At 40.8% G+C, this 21312-nt stretch overlaps 2 protein-coding genes across 2 annotated transcripts in view; both read right to left on the reverse strand.

Moving 5' to 3' along the window:
- Positions 1-2: 2 nt before the first annotated feature.
- Positions 3-13456, reverse strand: LOC136694083 (sporozoite surface protein 2-like). Its single transcript, XM_066667447.1, has 4 exons — positions 13324-13456; positions 1904-1989; positions 138-880; positions 3-34 (listed from the first exon to the last, which is right to left on the reverse strand). Exons 2-4 carry the CDS (start codon positions 1948-1950, stop codon positions 3-5), a joined length of 822 nt encoding a protein of 273 aa, XP_066523544.1. The 5' UTR covers positions 1951-1989; positions 13324-13456.
- Positions 13457-18977: 5521 nt separating this feature from the next.
- Positions 18978-21312, reverse strand: part of LOC136694222 (NACHT, LRR and PYD domains-containing protein 3-like) — a 39827-nt gene continuing 37492 nt past the window's right edge. Inside the window, exon 8 of the mRNA XM_066667616.1 lies at positions 18978-20970. Coding sequence (XP_066523713.1) covers positions 20417-20970 — 554 coding nt within the window. The 3' untranslated portion in view covers positions 18978-20416. The remainder of the gene's footprint in view (positions 20971-21312) is intronic.

A 21312-nucleotide genomic window follows, 5' to 3' on the forward strand; every position in this document is an offset into this window, starting at 1 on the left:
CTTCATAGACACACTGCTGGGTTCTCCTCCTTTACTGAATTCAGGAGGGGAGAGTAGGGACCGGTCACTCTTCATAGACAAACTGCTGGGTTCTCCTCCTTTACTGAATTCAGGAGGGGAGAGTAGGGACCAATCACTTTTCATAGACACACTGCTGGGTTCTCCTCCTTTAATGAATTCAGGAAGGGAGAGTAGGGACCGGTCACTCTTCATAGACACACTGCTGGGTTCTCCTCCTTTACTGAATTCAGGAGGGGAGAGTAGGGATCGGTCACTCTTCATAGACACACTGCTGGGTTCTCCTCCTTTACTGAATTCAGGAGGGGAGAGTAGGGACCGGTCACTCTTCATAGACACACTGCTGGGTTCTCCTCCTTTACTGAATTCAGGAGGGGAGAGTAGGGATCGGTCACTCTTCATAGACACACTGCTGGGTTCTCCTCCTTTACTGAATTCAGGAGGGGAGAGTAGGGACCGGTCACTCTTCATAGACACACTGCTGGGTTCTCCTCCTTTACTGAATTCAGGAGGGGAGAGTAGGGATCGGTCACTCTTCATAGACACACTGCTGGGTTCTCCTCCTTTACTGAATTCAGGAGGGGAGAGTAGGGATCGGTCACTCTTCATAGACACACTGCTGGGTTCTCCTCCTTTAATGAATTCAGGAAGGGAGAGTAGGGACCGGTCACTCTTCATAGACACACTGCTGGGTTCTCCTCCTTTACTGAATTCAGGAGGGGAGAGTAGGGATCGGTCACTCTTCATAGACACACTGCTGGGTTCTCCTCCTTTACTGAATTCAGGAGGGGAGAGTAGGGACCGGTCACTCTTCATAGACACACTGCTGGGTTCTGGAGAATCCGATCTTTGTGTCTTCCATCTAATATATCATCACAACAAATATCATCACAACAAATGTTGTTTGTCTCCCTTCTTTGCCATGTTTTTTGTCCATTTTTTCACCTTAGCTCCTCTGGTCAGTGTCTCCACATGTCTCCACTGTAATCCTAAAATTGGTTTCAGGTTTCCTTGTGTGTATTTATACCTCTTTGTTTACAGTGCCCCCTTGTCTGATCTTGTGTGTGTGGATGCGTGTTTCTTGTTTCTCAGTTTATCTATGTCTACCCCGGTTCACAAGTGTTTCCTGTCTGTCCTTGTTTAGTTCCATTCAGTTTAGTCCTGTCTGTATTCTTTCTGTTCTCCCTGTTTGTTTTCTCTGTTGGTTTTGCTTTTGTATTTGTAAATAAATCATATATGTATATATGATATAAAGTTATGTTATCTGTAAATCCAACTGGATTTGACACAAAAATAAAGGCTTAAATATGAATTCTGAAAACAAAATTTTATTTGTAACCAGCACCTCAGCATTGATCTCTCACAATGTGGCACTGTAGTGAAAAGGTAATTTAGCACAGTCTTTAACTTCTGTTTTACTGTTAACACAAAAACAGATTGCCAAATGGACCATGATTCTTGGGTGTGAGGCTGAGGTGGTGGCATGTTTTTGGTTGAAATTTAAGTAGATTATCCATGCATGATGCACTTGACCTATTTGTTATTTAGATATCTATTTCAACATTATGACATATGAATTATGGGTTCAGCCCACAGTAGAGGTTTGAGACCCCTCAATTACAAGTGCGTATTTTTCACACCAAGCACAAAAAAGTTACAACTGCCATCCATCCAGTAAGAGGAGCTAACTCTAAGTTTCCTCACTTATGTTGCTGATCATTTTGGAAGAAATGTGTTTCTTTTACCTCAGAAATGATGGAAGCCACATTAACCTGACTGAAATGCATATTATGTTGAACTGTAAGTGGAGCTTTAAATTTCTTTCCCATATTTTTAGAAGTTGGCCATATTCACTTCCAATGATCTCTGATGTAAAGTTACTCACATTTGGTCAAAGGTGCCTCCAGCACAGCTTGAATTCTGAAGATCCATCGTAGAGTTTTTATTCGTCACACAGAGCTGGACCACTCCCTGTGGGTTTCACAATAACACATTACTCACATTCTTTTTGGATATTTTGTTATAGACTAAGGATTTTAAACCAACTTATATGGTGCTGTTCCAATGCATGAGGCTCGGCTCGACTCAACGCATCTCTGCTCACTTTTAGTTGGTGTGTTTTCCACAACTCCATCGAGAAATGGAGCCGGTGACATCACAAAATCCTGCCTCTAACAGAAACCACAGGCTTAGCAACCACAACAACTCCGGCAGTAAAAATAAGCTGCTGTTTACTGTGGTGGAGATGAATATGTTTTATTAATTACTAACAAGAAATTTGACTTTTGGGATATGATATGTTTCAATTGGTCTTCAGAGGCATCTTCAATTTACACAAGTCTAGATCGAAATTTGTGATAACCCTTCCAGCAAGCACTGGCCCCAAATTGGTGCCTAAAGGTCTGTATCAGAGAGTCATAAAAACTGACACTACAGGCAACTCCAAGGAATTTTTATGACCCAAGGTCTCTGGGGTCAAGAGAAGAATCTTTGGTGATAGCAGAGAGGCACACAGACCCAAACTTGATTAAATGTCCTCTTACACATCTTGAAAGACCAAAAGAATCACACATTCCTTTATTCCTAAGTTTACCTGTTGATCAAGTTGCATATGGATACAACTGTGTTAAATGAACTCCATTTAGACAATCAAAATGCATGGAATTTATTTACATGTGTTTAAAGTCACCTTATTATATGTACTTATGTAGGAACCAAGGTAGCCACATACTCTGTGTGTTATTTGGTTAAGAATTATGTAAAACTGAATTTTTTGTCTGAATGATATTACTTTGTGTTAACATATAATCTTTTATATTGCAAAAGTATGATTTAGAATCCTGGGATGTTCATTCAACAAGTATTGTCTTTATACTTTGTCTTGTCAAGTGTCAAATTTTCTGTGATGTCACTACCAAGGTACAAGACACTGCCAATCAAAAGCAAGAGATGCTCCAATCCTCAATCCCTGAGGACCAATCAGATATTCAAGGTGGGTTTCCTACAATCTTGTTAAAACTAGGGTGACCAGATCTGAGATGATGAAAAAGAGGACACGTCCCGGGGAGGGGGAGCTCTCGCCCCTCGCTGTCGTTGTATGCTTAGCTGAACCTTGCTACACATGGGAAAACATGGGAATTTCTTTTTTAATTCATCCAAGAACTTACATTTACGGCATAGCTGCTCGAGATGAGGGTGGGTACATGAGCTTTGCCTGACATAAACAAGGACTACTGACTTGCAGACTGACCAATTAAATGTTTACAGAGAAGGTTATTGACCAATAACGGTAGCTGTACACTCAGACCGTGCAATCCGAAGATTTTACTGTACTTAACCATGCCCCCTTCTCACTCAAGCGAACCAAATGGAGTAGGGGAGGGCGGGACTAGTTTGTGAACGAAACGCTTCTCGAAATTCTATGTAAGCTCTAGAAAAACAAAATCCCTGACACAAGTCTAAAAAAGAGGACATGTCCGGGTAAAAGAGGACATCTGGTCACCCTAGTTAAAACCCAGTGGCACGAAAAACTCAGTGAGTTTAATTTTTTTAGCACTCAGAACAGAAGTCAAAACAAGAAGAACAGAAAGAAAATGTAGGAAGGAATCTCTCTCACTCGCTTCCAGCAGGCAATGCTTCTCAGCTAGGGTAGTCAGTTAAGGGAGAACCTTGGCTCTCTCTAGAGCTCTCCAGCTCTCTTCAGGTGCCTTTCAGGCATCAGACTCTCTTATGTAAGCCACATGCTCACTCAGAATGATTGGAGTGATAGACGGAGTGGTTGCCATGTCTCTGGCCAAGAGGTAGAAGAGGAACAGCCGCGGCTGCAATGCTACAAGGCTAGCGTCTGCAGGACTCCAGGAAGCCTGCGCTGGAAAGCACAGCGCGTCAGTGACATACTCCCAGCTATCTCCAGGTACGCGTAAGGCCACATGGTTTCATTTATTTCATAGCTCAGGAGTGGTGCTAAATGCTTTGCTGGGATAAACTATAGCCTTTTTTGAATTAATGGTAATTATCATAGAGAAACTGCCTCATATATTAATCTCCCTGCTCCCTCATGTATCGCTGTAATCCATTTCATTATATGAATGTATAATCAATATTCATTATTTAATATTACATTTAATAAACCAGTTGTGTGTTAAAACCAATCATTGGTTATTTGCTTGTGTGTGCACCTTTCCTGTACGGAATTATTACTTTTAGTTCACATTCAATTTCTTGTAACGTAACTTTATTGTTTCACGAGTTATTTACAAATTTCAGACCACTTATAAAATGTGTTCAAAGTGCTGCCCATTGTGTTGGATTGTTAATGCAACCCTCTTCTCCCACTCTTCAAACACAGATAGAAACACCTCAGGAGAAATGCAAGCACAGGCTTCCAGTATACATAGTTTCAAGTGCTGCACATCTCGTATCTTCCCAGCATAGACAATTGCCTTCAGATGACCCCCAATATAAAAGTCTAAGGGGGTCAGATTAGGAGACCTTGGGGGCCATTCAAAATCCTTCAAAATGGCCACCCTGGTCACCACCCATCATGAAAAGTTTCCCCCCTCCCAAATACTAATGGGCCACAAACAGGAAGTTAATATCAACAACCATTCCCATTTTATTAAGGTGTATCCATATAAATGGCCCACCCTGTACATTACTCATTGTATATTTGTGTGTTGCTTTTATTTGGACTGAATAATTGTAGTGCTGTGTTTTGACTTCCGGGTTGCGAGAGATACGCTGGCGCGTTTGGCTGCCGCTTCTCCCCCGGTGACAAAGTTTGTAATAGCTTTAAAGTTGTATTCGGTTTTTCTGCCCGCTGTGTGCAAAAGTGCTGTGGAACCCAACACACTGTATCAAACTTTGTACTGGATTTATTGTAATATGAGCCTTGGATTTCTCCTTGTGGCTCTGAGCCCTCTTAGAGTTTAGCGTCTGTGTCTGTGCTTAACATCTGCCGCGAGAGCACCTGTGTCGCCCGTGCTATGTGGATTTTTTCGGGATTACTTCTCTGGCTTCTACTGGGCTGTTACGGCTGCAACTTCCATTGTGGCCTCATCATGACGACAAGGAGAATAAGGTACTCTTTTGGTGAACTTTTTACGCTCCGAAATGCACAGTGTAAAACTCCTGCTCCTCTACTGATCCATCGTCACCTTGGTATTTTGCGATGACCTAAATATTCTCATCGGGGTCTTGGTCGGACTTATAACTACTATCAGCACCCCAACAATATCCCCTCGCTGTGGTCATCGTGTCGCCGTAAATCTTCCCAGGCGACGGCAGGCTCAACTGATCACACAAATAACCGGAACCTGTGTTACGTGTCTACAACATCTCTACACGCTCCGAGCACTGATCATAATCTGAAATGTGCTCTGTTTAATGTTCGTTCCTTAAATAATAAGGCAACGTTTGTCGCAGATATTATCCAGGAACATGACACTGACCTGCTTTGTCTCACGGAAACCTGGCAGCGGCCCAACGAGTATTTCGCGCTCAATCAGACTCTGCCTCCACACTATCAATATGTGGATAAACCTCGTTTAACTGGACGAGGAGGAGGACTTGCAGTGGTGTACAGCCCTGGCCTCAAAGTTAAAACAGTTTCAATCCCAAATATGACATCGTTTGAGTGTTTGGCGCTGTTGGTCTCTGCTGTTAAACCTGTATTGGTTCTGCTCATCTATCGCCCCCCAAAAACCTCATCTGTTTTTGTGGCAGAGTTTTCTGAGCTAATCTCCACACTTATTCCTGTTTATTCTGATTTGTTGCTGCTTGGTGACTTTAATATTCATATCAATTCTAGTAACTGTTTGTTTGCTAAAGAATTTCTTAATGTTTTACAGAGCTTTGATATTTCTCAGCACGTTGATTTCCCTACACATAACAAGGGCCACACCTTGGACATTGTTTGCTCTCTGGGTAAAACCCCTTTTAATGTGAGAGGCATTGATCTGTGTGTATCTGACCATAAAGCTGTGTTCTTTGACTTTCCACTATCATGTCAACTGCGAGAGCAGCGTCAATCACGCCAGTTTACATTCCGGAGTGTCAAAAATATCAGTCCTCCTGCTGTTATGGAGATGCTCAGTCAGAGCCCGGTACCTGATTGCTTAGATCCTGATTTGCTAGTGTCCCACTATGACGAAACATTGTCACATATTTTAAACCACCTGGCACCTCTAAGAACACGCTTGGTTACATTTTCTCAGCCTGCTCCCTGGTACACTGCTGAGCTGCGCAAGCTGAAAGCTGTTGGTCGCCAGCTTGAACGACTCTCAAACAGAACTGGCCTGACTGTGCATGCCCTTGCTTACAGTGATCATGTCTTGTTTTATAAGGAAAAACTACAGGAAGCTAAAACACTCTATTATTCTGATGTTATTCTTGGTGCCCACAGTAACCCTAGAGCTCTCTTTTCCACTGTTAATAAGCTATTGAGCCCTGTGAAAAGTTTCCCTATGGTTCCTTCAGCTGAACTCTGCTCTCGGTTCATGGACTTCTTCAATCATAAAATACAATTTACTCTCAGTTCCAGCCCACTGCAACCAGGCTAAACATTCCTCAACTATCTCCTCAGTTCAGCAGCAGCTATTTTTCCACCTTCAATACTGTAAACCAACAGCTTGTTTCACAGATTATTAATTTCTCAAAGGCAACTTCATGTCAATTAGACCCTTTTCCTACACAGCAGGTGAAAGCCTGTTCTTCATTTATCTGTCCTCTCATTACCAAAATTATCAATGCTTCACTTAGTTCAGGAATGGTCCCAGCTTCTTTGAAACTGGCAGCTATTACTCCAGTTCTCAAGAAGCCTGGCTTAGATCCTGAGAACCTCGCAAATTATAGGCCCATCTCTAATCTCCCTTTCCTTGCTAAACTGTTGGAGCGAACAGTAGCTGCTCAGTTAACAGAACATATTCAATCATGTGATCTGTTTGAGGTCTTCCAATCAGGTTTTAGGAGGAACCACAGCACTGAAACTGCTCTTGTTAGGGTTGTCAATGACTTGCTGATGTCAGCTGACCAAGGACTGCTGAGTCTTCTTGTCCTGTTGGACCTTACTGCAGCCCTTGATACAGTGTGTCATAGCCTTTTACTAACTCGGCTCAAAAACATGGTTGGCGTAACTGGTACTGCATTAGCCTGGTTTAAATCGTATCTTTCTGGTAGGCAGCAGTTTGTTTCAATGGGAAGTTTTCGATCTGACACATGCTCCTTGTCACATGGTGTCCCCCAGGGCTCTGTTCTTGGGCCCCTGCTTTTTATTTTGTACATCCTTCCTCTTGGTGACATCATTAGACATCATGGGCTGCAGTTTCACTGTTTTGCTGATGATGTCCAGATATACATTTGTACAAAACCTTCCCACAGCTTGCCACCTAGTGCCTTGCTGGAATGCTTAACTGATGTGAGGGCTTGGATGATCGAGAACTTCCTGAGCTTAAATAATAAAAAATCTGAAGCCATCATAATTGCTTCTCCTGCAACAGTCAGGAGGCTTAGTGACACTACTGTTTGTATCCCTGGTTTTGTTGTCTCTACTTCAACACTAGTGAGAAATCTTGGAGTAATGTTTGATTCTACATTATCGTTTGACTCACATATTAACAACACATGTAGGACAGCCTTTTACCATCTTAAAAATATCTCTAGGATTCGCCCTTTTCTCTCTCTCACTGCTGCCGAGACCATTGTCCATGCATTTGTCACTTCCAGACTCGACTACTGCAATGCTCTGTTGTGTGGCCTCCCTGCTCGAGCTTTGAGTAGGTTGCAGTATGTCCAGAACTCTGCTGCTAGGGTGCTGACCCATACAAGATCTTGGGAGCATATTACTCCAGTCCTAAGTCGTCTTCATTGGCTTCCAGTGAAGTATCGAATACAGTACAAATTGCTTGTGTTGGTGTTTAAATCCTTGCACGACCTTGCCCCTTCTTACCTAAGTAGTCTACTGAAACCATACTCTCCCGTGCGTACTCTTTGGTCCTCAAGCCTCCATTTGCTTGAGGTCCCACATTTTAAGCTAAGCACCTCTGGAAATAGAGCATTTTGTGTTGCGGGTCCAAAGCTGTGGAATAGTCTTCCCGATGAACTGCGAGCTTGTTCATCTGTAGATGTTTTTAAAATCAGACTAAAAACTCATCTTTTTAAACTAGCATATGGATGATACTATGTATATGTCTCTATGGTCATTTTATGTTTGTATGTGCATTTACCTTTTATTGACTTTCTTCTTTTTTTTTTAACTTTTTTATTTTAATTTTTATTTTTATTTTAATTTTTATTTTATTTTATTTTTTATTCTTTATTTTTATTATCTATTGTACAGTGTCCTTGGGTCACTTGAAAGGTGCTTTCAAATAAAATTTATTATTATTATTATTATTATTATGAATAAGCATCTGTGCCCCAGTTCTAAGAGAACAGTTTTCCTTGTTGCATGTTCAGTTTATACCAGAGATTTGTCAGCCACTGACCCAAAGAGCATTTAAACTTCTTCAAAACCCCTCGGGGGGAAAGTTCCATGGACAAGGCCCAGGTTTGGCCAGTGTAAAAATAAAAGGCTGAGCTCAGTCAAGTCATGTAGGTTCCATGAAGTGGAAAGCGCCTGTACAGTGCTTCAGGAAAAATTGATAGTGTTTTGTAGAATCATCATAGTTATTTTTTTGTTGTAATGTGTATTGAACTAAGGACTAATTACTAATTTCTTTTCACATCACCAAACTGGGGAAGGAACACAGACACCCTCCTAACTTTCCTGTTAGAGCAAGTCTCTTTAACCAGATACATAAGTTTCTACATTAATCAGGACAGTACAATCTTTCAATTTTTCTCATGTATTCAGGATTTGTATACATATATATAATGTGTGTGTGCGTGTGCGTGTGTGTGTGTGCGTGCGCACGCAAGTGTGTGAGCTGGTATTATGTGATCTTGCTCCTATCTCTAGTATTGGACATTCAAATGGGATTTCAGTTTGGAGCAAAGAGCAAGTTCAGTCCACTTCAAATCAGCTCTGTTAGTTTTCAGTTAATTTCTCAGTTGAGTTGAGTTTTCAATACAAGGAGTCAGCTCGCAGTTGAGTTTGGAGTTTCATTCGGAAAAGAGTTGAACATAACAATTGGACAATGTTGCAGAATTGAAGCCTTCAGCCAAGAACAAAAGGGAGTCAATACCTACACAGCAAATTCAATTCAATCTACTATTAGTCTCAAATTAACACTGTTAGTGTAATAATTTAACACTCTCAGTGTTAACACTACTAAGTTTGAATTAATACTGGAGAATTAGCTGTGTATTCAACTCAGTTTGTTCATCAACAAAGCTTGACACTAAGGAGAAAAGAACTCAGAACACAGAACTCATTAAGGCTTGTACTAGAAAAAAAGGTAGTCTTTAAAGTTAGTTGTGACTTGTCATTTATTCTATTATTGCAAAACAAAAGCATATAGGTTAAGGCTGATCAAAAGATATGTGAAACCTGTTGTTGCCAGACCAGTTAAATCACATTCTGAGATTACTGAGCAACATGAAACTTTAACAATTATTTGGTCATGAATGTTTATTGTTTATCTTAAAATAAATAACTCATTTTCATATTGTTTTAATGTGTTGGTCTCTGTGTGGAATTTGGTTAATTGAATCCATGGAAAGATCCCACTTTAAACTAGGGTAATTGCAAATAAGTTACTTCACACAAAGATGTATTCATTACCCACACAAATGCAATGTAAAGTGGTTTAGATGAGTATGGAGTGGGTAGTGGATTATACTGAAGTACTGTGAATTGTAGAGTGCAATGGAGTATTGTGGGGTGTAGTGAAATTTAGATCAGTGTTTTGGGGTATAGAGGAGTACAGAGAAGAGTAGTGGAGTATAACTTGCAGTGGGATATAGTAGATTCTACAAAAGTGTAGTAGACCATAGTGATGTGTAGAAGAGTAGAGGACTCAGGAGGATACACTGCAAGAATACACTCCAAAATGACACCAGTTTTCCTAAACTGTGATCTTAGAGAGAGTTCCAGTTACACCCAGTGTTTGGAGTTCACTTCTTTCTAAATCCAATCTAATTAATAAACACAAATATAGAAATATATAAACTAAAAATGTACAACTCCATTACCAATAAACTGGTAAACTGTGTAAAATGTAAAGAATGTAATAATTTACAAATTACAGACAACATATTTCAGATGTTGAAAGTGAGACATTTAACCATTGCATAAATAATATTAACTAATTTAGAATCTGATGGCAAAAATGCACCTCAAAATAAGTTGGGACAGGAGCAACAAAAGCCTGGACAATAAGTGGTTTTAACACTTTTATAATTCTAACACTTTCAGAATTGTAGTCCCACACAGGATAAGATGTAATATATTCTTATTCTCTGTCAATCAATTACAGCTTCACATTGGGCCCACCCCACTCTTTTTCTACCTGCCACCTGTCTGTTATCACATATTGTTTAAATCTTACACTTATCCTTTAGGTCCAATGCAAGCACACCCAAACCACCTACTTCATCATAATGTTTCTCAGAATTAAGCCCACAACTCCTCTAGATAAGGATCAATAGTAAAGTCTGGTGTTCCAGACCCACACCTGCAAGCTAGTTTTACAGTCTGACCATACCCTCAAATATCAACAACCATAAATCCATACTGGCCTCCCTTGTGACTAAAGCTTCACCTAGTCACACTGATACCATTAATACATGCTTGGTGCCACAAATTTCAAATGAAATTGTGACTACATGATACCTTACCAAAAACACAGTAGCACACAAAGCACCACATTTACCTTCCCTATCCTCCACATACTTAATACACACTTCAGCCACTCCAACTCTAGAGTATATTTTAATATTTCACAGCTGCCCCGGATGTTTAGCCTTTAACCACAAACTGCATAAGCAGTGAGAGGGCAGACTTGGCTACAAATTCACTAACACATACAGTATTTCCACCAGTCTTATGTCCCTGCCATTTGCATTCCGTCACCTCTGCTGACAAGTCAGTGTACTTCAGTATTTCTTTTCAAAAGCTTAATCTAAGGCATCCTCAAATGGAATGGTTAACTCTATGAAAGGAATTCTCAATTTAATTTCAGTGTAGAGAACCATGTCTGGCCTCTGGCAGTGCACTCTGGGACCTGTAGTTATTTTTACCTACATCCACCACTAATTTCTAATCTCTTGCTTCACCCCATATACCAATCCTTGGATCGTGAAAAAAAATCATCTAGCTACTCACTTTACATATTCCTCAGCTTAACTTAAGTGATAGCTCAAATACCATTTCCCCACACCACAAGCCACACTATTTAAACACTGCAGCACCCCTATTCACTTGGTCATTACTGTTTTCATCTTCTCTGCTTCTGTGAACATCATAAACTCTCATTGGCCATCTAATATGAGGCTTTCAAAACCATATTTTCAGCTTCACTGCAAAAATGATCTGAGCAAAATTCATTCATTAATTAGCTAAATCTAGGAACATTACATATAGATCCCTACCATCTTTCGTTGATGTCTGAATTTGATGCTAGAACATGCTGATTTGTTCCAAACAAATTGCAAAGCCAGAAACAAAGATTTTTGTACTGACATATCAATACACTTCTTTGCTTTCAAATATGCATTCAGTCTCTGTTCTATCTCACTAAAGAAATATTATGCTCCACATTAAAAAGACCTATAGGCTGAAACTGTTCTAAATCCACAGCATCTTTCTCCTTAGGGATAAAGATACGGCCTGCTCTTCTCCACTCTTTGGAATGATCCTTTCTTCCAAACTATGATCATCAACCTCTACAAAAACTTTACACCTCAACTAAACATGTACACCTGCTATGGCACACGATTAGGCCCTGGAGCAGAACCTGCCTTAGCATGACATACCACAGCTTGAACCTCCCCCACTCTACCTTATCTACTGCACCTGGCCATATTATTTTTATTCTCTGCCCAATTCCTTTCTCTTTTGCTTCTTGTTTCACCTCTCTCCAACAGTACTTTGGCTTTCACACTATGGCTACTGCTGTTTGCTAGCCTATGGCAGCCCCACTATAGTCTACTGCCCAACATCAGCTGTCTTCCAAGCTGCCACAAGGTCTTTCTCCTGTTTTTAACTGCTTTAAGTTTATAGCATTAACTAGGTAACCTAGATAAATAAGTGTAATCATATACAGTACAGTGGCTATTTTACTAAACAACAAACATACTGGAGCCACTGCACTGTGAGAAGGAGAGTTGACTGTAGTGGTTTTGACCCATTTCTTCTTTAGTATCAGGTGTTTAAAATCACAAAAGTTATACCTTTGAATCTTTGGTTATTCCAATCCATTAGCTAAGTATTACATAAACAGATAGACAATACTCCAGCAACTGGACTCAAATTATGTACACTGTTCCTCTAGTGTTTGAACTTCCCACTCCTATACCTTCAAATATGATATGGTCAAAATACAGTTGACTTCCTTGTCAACCACCTCTGCCCCTTACACTTCAGAGTCCTCTTTAAAAACCAACAGCAATAAAAACAAAATTTAAAGATAATTTCACCTGGATCCAACATACAGGATAAGATGTAAAATATCCATATGCAATCCTATCAGAGCTTCACATAAGGCCCACCTCACTCTCTTCCTATCTGCCACCAAAATATTTTGGTTATCACCTATTCTGTAAATAATACATTTACTAAATATATCTCAACTTAAAATTTTTAATACTTTGAATATCCCTCAACCTTTAATACATAATATCATAAGCTTCAGAGAACATGGAGATATTTCTGTGCACAAGTATAAGGCTGAAAGTCAATACTGGCAACAATTAAAGTTGTATCATACAAAGAAGAAACCATATGTCAAACGTATCCAAAGATGCCACTATCTTCTCTGGGCCAAAGTTCAAAATTGCTACTGCATATAGTATGGGCATCTTACACATCTGGAAATTCACTATCAATGCTGATCTGTATATAGGGGTTTTAGAACAAAATATATTCCCATTTTGACAATGTCTCTTTCAGGTACAGCCTTGCATATTTCAGAAAGCGAATACTAAATCACACTGCATCCATGACAACAAGATAGCTTCAAAGAAAGAGTCTGGGTACTTAACTCTGCCTGCAGTTCACATCTTTCACGGACAGAAAACATTTGGTGTATCATGAAACAAATATGTTGCTAAGAGGTCCCAGGACTGTCAAACAATCAAACAAAAATGGGAAAACATTCCTCTCCCAAAATTTGTCAAACCCAGACTTGAACTTCTGCCTGTATTTACCTGTTCGCTGATCTGTCCTGGACTTCACTCTGAGGGTGTGTTCAATAAAGAAACTTGCAGTTGTGTCTACTATTGTCTACAAGAAATGTCAGTTATAGAATATTTTACAGACTCTGACTGACGAAGACAGAATCAAACCCAGATTAATCCAGTAGGGTTCATTCAGAAAGACTATACTCCCACCTATTAACCCCTCCTCAAGGTGTCCACTTACAAATGGAGTTAAACTGGTGCAGCTGGTTTGGTTTGTACACAGAGCTTCTGGAATGTACTTCCTCCTAAATTCCATCACACACTTAATACACGTATTTAAAAAACTGATCAAAATTCATTACTTAGGAGTGAATGGTAAGAATATAAGTCAGAATGGAGGATCTTAGCTAAAGACTGGTCCTGTATATGTCAGAATGGAGGACCTTAACTATGACCACACACTTGAAGTCAAATCTGACACAAAGAAATAGAACATCACAAGATGTTACAACTGGAAATTAGACAGTCCATTCTGATCTGATTTTACATTTCACATTTTTACTAATCACAATGTTATTAATGAGATCCACACATCACAAAAATAAACACAGAGTTCCTACATATATACATATACATACATCTTCTTTTCCGCTTATCCATTTCAGGGTCGCAGTGGCAACAGGGCGAGCAAAGAAGCCCAGACGTCTCTGTCCCTTGCAACATCCATCAATTCCTCCTGGGGGATCCCAAGGCATTCCCAGGCCAGCTGGGAGATATAATCCCTCCAGTGTGTCCTGGGTCCACCCCGGGGCCTCCTTCCAGTTGGAAGTGCCTGGTATACCTCCAGTGGAAGGCGTCCAGGAGGCATCCTGATCAGACGCCCTAACCACCTCAACTGACTTCTCTCAATGCGAAGGAGCGGCGACTCTACTCAGAGCTCCTCCCTAGTCACTGAGCTCCTCACCCGATGATGGAGAGTACGCCCAGTGACCTGTCGGAGAAAGCTCATTTAGGCCGCTTGTATCCGCAATCTTGTTCTTTCAGTCATTACCCAGAGCTCATGACCATAGGTGAGAGTGGGGACATAGACTGACCGGTAAATTGAGAGCTTTGCTTTATGGCTCAGCTCTCTCTTCACCACAATGGTGCGGTACAGTGACTGCATTACTGCAGATGCTGCACCTATCTTATGGTCAATCTCACCATCCCTCTTCCCATCACCCGTGAACAAGAACCTGAGATACTTGAACTCCTTCACTTGGGGCAGGTTCTCACCCCTTACCTGAAGGGAGCATGCCATCTGTTTCCGGGAGGTAACCATGGTTTCAGACACAGAGTTCCTGTTCATTTGAAAATGTGAAAGACCTGTTACCTTCTCTGAGTATTGCCAGACATACTCCAGATTGTAAACGCCTCACTTGTGTCTGGTGTTTTTCCAAGTTCACTAAAAACTGCAGTTGTAAAGCCTCTTCTAAAAAAGAAACATTTAAAAACATCTCAGATAAGTAACTAAGATAAGATTTCTAATTTACTGTTCATTGGAAAATTCTTTGAGAAAATTGTTTAAGCAAATCACTAGCTCCTTATCCATAAACAGTAGCCTAGGTAAATTCCAGTCCCGGTTCTGGGCTAATCACAATGGCAAAGGTGGCTCTAATTAAGCGCATTAATGACATTCGCTTAAATACAGAGGATGGAAATGTATCTCTTCTATTACTTCTTGATCTCAGTGCTGCCTTTGATACCATTGACCATAAGATTCTTATAGATAGACTCTTGGTCCACTTCTATTTAATTTATACATGCTTTCTACTGGTCATTTATAAATGCTTTCTCATGGTATCAAAGCTGCTCTATAAATATATTTGCATTGCTTTAGCTGTCTTCAGTTCCAGCTGCAGAAGCTCCAAGAGAAATCACCACTGAACCAACTCTGATTCTTCATCTCCAGTTCAGCAGTGGATCTGTGTTAATCCACTCCACACCTGTGTCTCTATTCACACTATACTATTTAGATTAAGGCTGAACTATGTTTTCTCTGCATATGGAGAGAGAGAAAGAGAAAGTCCTTACCCGAGCAAGAGAATCTGGTCAGAGCTGATTAGGTTGTCTGTTGCATATATATACTTCCTGTGATACCAGAAACTAAAGCTGTTTCAGACCTCTCTCTGTTTCTCTGTTACAGGGATGATGTAAAGATCCATTGATCAATATTTTATTCAGGAATGTACATTCAGTAATGGTTTATAATTATTGTATTGATAAAGAAGTGGTGAAGATTCTTTTTCACTCACACTGCACGTTCCCTTATAAACTGGCTTAACTGTTGTTGGTTATGAGAGAGGGCGGCACGGTGGCGCAGCAGGTAGTGTCGCAGTCACACAGCTCCAGGGGCCTGGAGGTTGTGGGTTCGATTCCAGCTCCGGGTGACTGTCTGTGAGGAGTTGGTGTGTTCTCCCCGTGTCCGCGTGGGTTTCCTCCGGAGGCCTGGAGGTTGTGGGTTCGATTCCAGCTCCGGGTGACTGTCTGTGAGGAGTTGGTGTGTTCTCCCCGTGTCCGCGTGGGTTTCCTCCGGGTGCTCCGGTTTCCTCCCACAGTCCAAAAACACACGTTGCAGGTGGATTGGCGACTCCAAAGTGTCCGTAGGTGTGAATGTGTGTGTGTCTGTGTTGCCCTGTGAAGGACTGGCGTCCCCTCCAGGGTGTATTCCCGCCTTGCACCCGATGATTCCAGGTAGGCTCTGGACCCCCCGTGACCCTAAATTGGATAAGCGGTTACAGATAATGGATGGTTATGAGAGAGAGAACAAATTCCAGTGAAGAAGTAAAAAAAAAAAAAATCAATAACCGCTCCAGTGTTAGAACACAGATAAAAAATCATAATAATTAGACATTTAATAAACACTGGACTTGCAGCATCTGTGCCTCTAATATCATCAGCATCTGAAAACAGCAGTTCTTCTCCAAAAAAAGGGAATAAAAGATAAATGTGTTAGACACTGTGCAGTGGTCAGTCCCACAGTGGGTTGGACAACTCTCTGTAGAGTCCTAAGGGACCCTGTCTCATCCTCAAATGCTCATTCAACACTTCACACTGTCCTCCCATATTTACTGCTGCTCTGATGAACAGAGCTGGGTTTAACACACTTTATCCACCAAGGGTCGCCGTGGCACTTTACTTCAAACACTTCCCTTAACTGTGTATTACACTTAAATCCATAAAAATCAATAGCATATAAAAATAATTTGCTATTTTAGTGTAATTTATATTAATTTATATATCAATATTAATATATTCTATTTTGCCTATTTTTGTTTTTAGCAGGAACTTATGATAAAAATAAAAATTTAAGAAACATGTGTAATGGATCTATGAATGGAAATGTGAATTACTTTTCTTAATTATATTATTTGATAATTGTTCATTTTTTTATCATAGTTCTACATCATAATCATAGCTGTGTACGATTTCTGTTTATAAGTGTCAAAAAACATCTGGCGATTTTAAAAACAAAAGTTAATGTCTCAGACAACAAATATGTATTAATCAGATGCGATTGCTCTAAGACTGCAAGGGAAGCTCAGCTTCCCCTAAAATGTCAAAAAATAAGTGATCAAATATATACTGTTGTGTGTACATGTCATTGAATAAATATGCACTACAACGCGCTCAACTTTTCTTCAGAATCAGCTTCTTGTCACTGATAAAGACGTGGCTTTCCCGCAGATTCACAGTGGTTTAAACAGTGTCCACAGAACTCAATAGTGAAGCAGCGAAGTGCAGCGAAATGAGACGAGTCATTGGATAAATTCTGGGCTTTGTCCCACCCATCGAACACTCAGCTTCTCTGGGGGTCTATGGGGCAGTGGGCTGGCCCAGACGCTCAGCTTCTGCATGGTGATTGGATGATCTGTCTGAGGCTGAATCCCTTTTTGATTGACAGCGAAATGAGCGAATCAGCGATCCTTCGGTGTAACGCTAATTCTCTTAGCGGCATTTTCTTTGTTAAAAATGACTACTGACAAATCGAGCTTCTATTTCTGGTGGGGGTTTTTTTGTAGCTGCTTGTGTTTGGAGACTGACTTCTATCACTCTTTCTGACTTCTATCACAGTTTCTGTCCAGCAGGTGCTGCTGAGCCCCTCCACCGTCACAAAGCACGCACAGGCGGACACACTTCACATGAGCCAAGGCCGTTTAAGCAGCCTAGCTCTGCTGGCCATTGAGAGGAAACTAGTCAAGTCCCTGGAAAAAATGCCTTGTTGGTACAACAGGGTCACTGATCATTTTCTTTAAAAGGAACAGAGGGTAGAATTTACGTATAAATAAACCGACACATTTATGATGTAGGCCGAAATTGAGCTTCCCCTCCTTGAAAGATCTGCATCCTCCACTGATACTAGAATGGTGTTATCCAGCGTAAAATAGCAAAGACTTTTAAGTTATCATCAACCGTGCATAACATGATCAAAAGATTCAGAGAATCTGGAACAATTGCTGTGCGTAAGGGTCAAGGCCATAAAACTCTACTGGATGCTCGTGATCTCCGGGCCCTTAAACGTCACTGCACCTCAAACAGGAATGCCACTGTCAAGGAAATAACAGAATGGGCTCAGGAATACTTCCAGAAAGCACTGTCAGTGAACACAATCCACCGTGCCAGCCGCCGTTGCCACCTGAAACTCTACAATGCAAAGAGAAAGCCATTTCTGAGCAAGCTCCACAAGCTCAGACGTTTGCACTGGGCCAGGGGTGTTTTAAAATGGAGTGTGGCAAAATGGAAGTCTGTTCTGTGGTCAGACGAGTCACGATTTGAAGTTCTTTATGGAACACTGGGACGCCATGTCATCCGGACCAGAGAGGACAAGGACAACCCAAGTTGTTATCAACGCTCCGTTCAGAAGCCTGTATCACCTATGGTATGGGGTTGCATGAGTGCTTGTGGCATGGGCAGCTTGCATGTCTAGAAAGGCGCCTTTAATGCAGAGAACTATGTTCAGGTTCTAGAACAACATATGCTCCCATCTAGACGTCATCCCTTTCAGGGAAGACCCTGCATTTTTTTAACAAGATAATGCCAGACCACATTCTGCAGCGATCACAACATCATGGCTACGTAGGAGAAGGATCCGGGTACTGAATTGGCCAGCCTGCAGTCCAGATCTTTCACCTATAGAGAACATTTGGCACATCATAAAGAAGAAGGTGCGACAAAGAAGGCCCAAGACGATTGAACAGTTAGAGGCCTGTATTATACATGAATGGGAGAGCATTCCTATTTCTAAACTTGAGAAACTGGTCTCCTCTGTCCCCAGCAATCTGTTGAGAGTTGTAAGAAGAAGGGGGGGTGCTACACAGTGGTAAAAAATGGTCTTGTCCCAACTTTTTTGGGATTTGTTGACGCCATGAAATTTTGAAACAACATATTTTTCCCTTAAAATGATACATTCTCTCAGTTTAAACTTTTGATGGTGGTTAAATACCATTAGTCCCACTAAATAATATCCATAATGTGCAATATTCAATTTATGTGCAATATATATATTCTTTGTAAATGTATACAGAAATCCTCTTCTGCACTCTTTTGTACCATTTTATTTATTTTTACAGTACAGTATATACATTTAAACAAACAGTTTTAAAATTATATTTTTAATATTTCATAAAAATGTAACAATCTGAAGTCACAGAGAAAATCACTTTAGGAGTTGTAAACCTGTAGAACATTTTCCTCTCCCACTAACACAACTTAACAGTTACACCTTCATAAATTGTTCATTGCTGGTGAACAAATCCATTTCAACACACAATGTTGAAATAAAAAAATCATATGCTCACAGTTTTGATACAGTTGCAGCAAAACAAATTAACATACTTTTATTAAAAATGTGAAGCTTTGGCCAACATTTGCACACTTGCATATCTGTTTGTGAATGTGTGCAATATTGGTGCTTTTCCACTGCATAGGATTGGCTCAACTTGACTCAGAACATCTTGACTCACTTTTACCTGATCACTTTTCCACTACAACAGCTCCTCTGCAAAACAGGGCTGCTCAAACCTGGTCCTGGAGATCTACTACCTAGAAGATCGCTGAAGGCCTTCATTACCTGGATCAGGTGTGCCGCTAAACTATGCAGGATGGTTGAACTCCAGGACAAGGAATGTTATCCATTTACTGTCCTCTTTGTTTGTTTCCTGTACAAGGCTTTTCATAGGATGTGCTCAGTCACAGAACCTGGACATCAGCTAATAGCATTCGACACATGTCCAACGAGCTTCTTAGATTGGTGAAAATGATTTGCTGCTCTCTGAACAGTACCCCCTCCTGGCTCTACAGATGCACAAATATGTTTTGCACCACACAGACTTGAGATATTTGGTGCAAAACTCCGAGCGTGCCAAATGTGATGTGTGTGAGCAAGAAAATGCACTTGAGACTCATAGCCACAGATTTGACTAGACATATTTATAGACTGTGTTTGTGCAAGACAAATATCCAAGACAAATAAACATAGATATTTATAATATAAATACAAATAAACAATGCTTTTGTGAGAAAGTTTTCTAAAAGTGGTGTAAATCTACTACGTGAATTCACATACTGATTTGCAAATGTGCAAATCTTATAAATGGCTTCAAATATTTTGATACGAGTTTGTGAATGTGTTTTGCACCATGTTCTGGTGCAAACTGTAGCAACAGTAGCAAACTGTGAGCGTGCAATGTATATTTTTACATGTATTGAATTGGATTTGTGCACTTGCAATGAAGAATTGGAGAAGGTTTAAATGGTAAGTTGTGTTTGCGGGAAAATATTCTACAGGTTTACAACTCCTAAAGCTATTTTCTATAACTTCAAATTTACCGATCAAATCAAATAAAATAAAATCAAATGTAACTGTATAGCACTTTTTACAACTGATGTTTTCATAAAGCAGCTTCACAGAATTCCAATATAAGTGATAGATGGGTGATACACATGACTATTTTCTACAACTAATAACTCTACTGTCATAAGTGCTCAGGTGTTTTGCACCAAATATGCCTCCATAGAGATCAGTGTTCACAGACACACACACACACACACACAGAGACACTGACCCGAGGTGTGTATGGGTCTATCCTGTGTCACACAGACACACTGAGGAGTTGCAATAATAAAGCCCAAACCCAGCGTAGAGGGGCTCAGTAAATGTGGTGTTGAGTGTGCGTAAGTGTGTGAGTGTGTGTGTGTGAGGTGAGATGGTGTAGAAGGACAGAGTGCCGGACACCCAGTCCAGATACACTCCGACTCTGTTACAGTGAGAGGGGGGGTCAGGTATCTCAGTTCTCTGATCGTTGTGTCTGACCCAGTATCTGTTCCCAGAGCAGAGCAGGCTCCAAGAGAATTTATTGAATCCAAACCCACATGCAGCTCCGCCTCCTTTCCTCCTGATTCCTCTGTATGACACTGATATCTCAACCCTCGCCCCACACTCACTGCTCCTCTCTACCTCCCAGTAACAGCGTCCAGTTAAACTCTCCACACTCAGAACCTGCTTCCACTGATCAAATCTCTCTGGATGATCTGGATACAGCTGAGTCTCCTTCACATGCTCCACCTTCCTTTTTCCCTCAGAGAGAGAGAGAGCAGTCTGTGCTGTGTTTGGATCCAGAGTCAGATAACAGGAATCTGTAACACAACCATACACACACATACACACACACACACACGCACACATTTGCACAAATATACACACAAAAAGAGCTGCAAGTGGCGATTTACGGGTTTCTCACAGCCTATGCATAAATTTTGCAAGCACAAGATCATATACACCATTGCTTTAGCTTATCCGATGCTGCACAGTATGTGCTCATCATGCCCTAGTCCTTCATGAGTGGACACAAGATGCAGGTGGCTGGATGCTCTTTGTTATTGGACTATTCTGAGTCCAGCACTGACATTGAGGGCTTTAAAAACTCCACCACCCAAATACATGCTCTGTGGGGTTACTGACCATTAATGAACAGGGTG

Source organism: Hoplias malabaricus, chromosome 4 (assembly GCF_029633855.1).
Source record: "Hoplias malabaricus isolate fHopMal1 chromosome 4, fHopMal1.hap1, whole genome shotgun sequence".
In the NCBI taxonomy this organism is placed as follows: domain Eukaryota; kingdom Metazoa; phylum Chordata; class Actinopteri; order Characiformes; family Erythrinidae; genus Hoplias; species Hoplias malabaricus.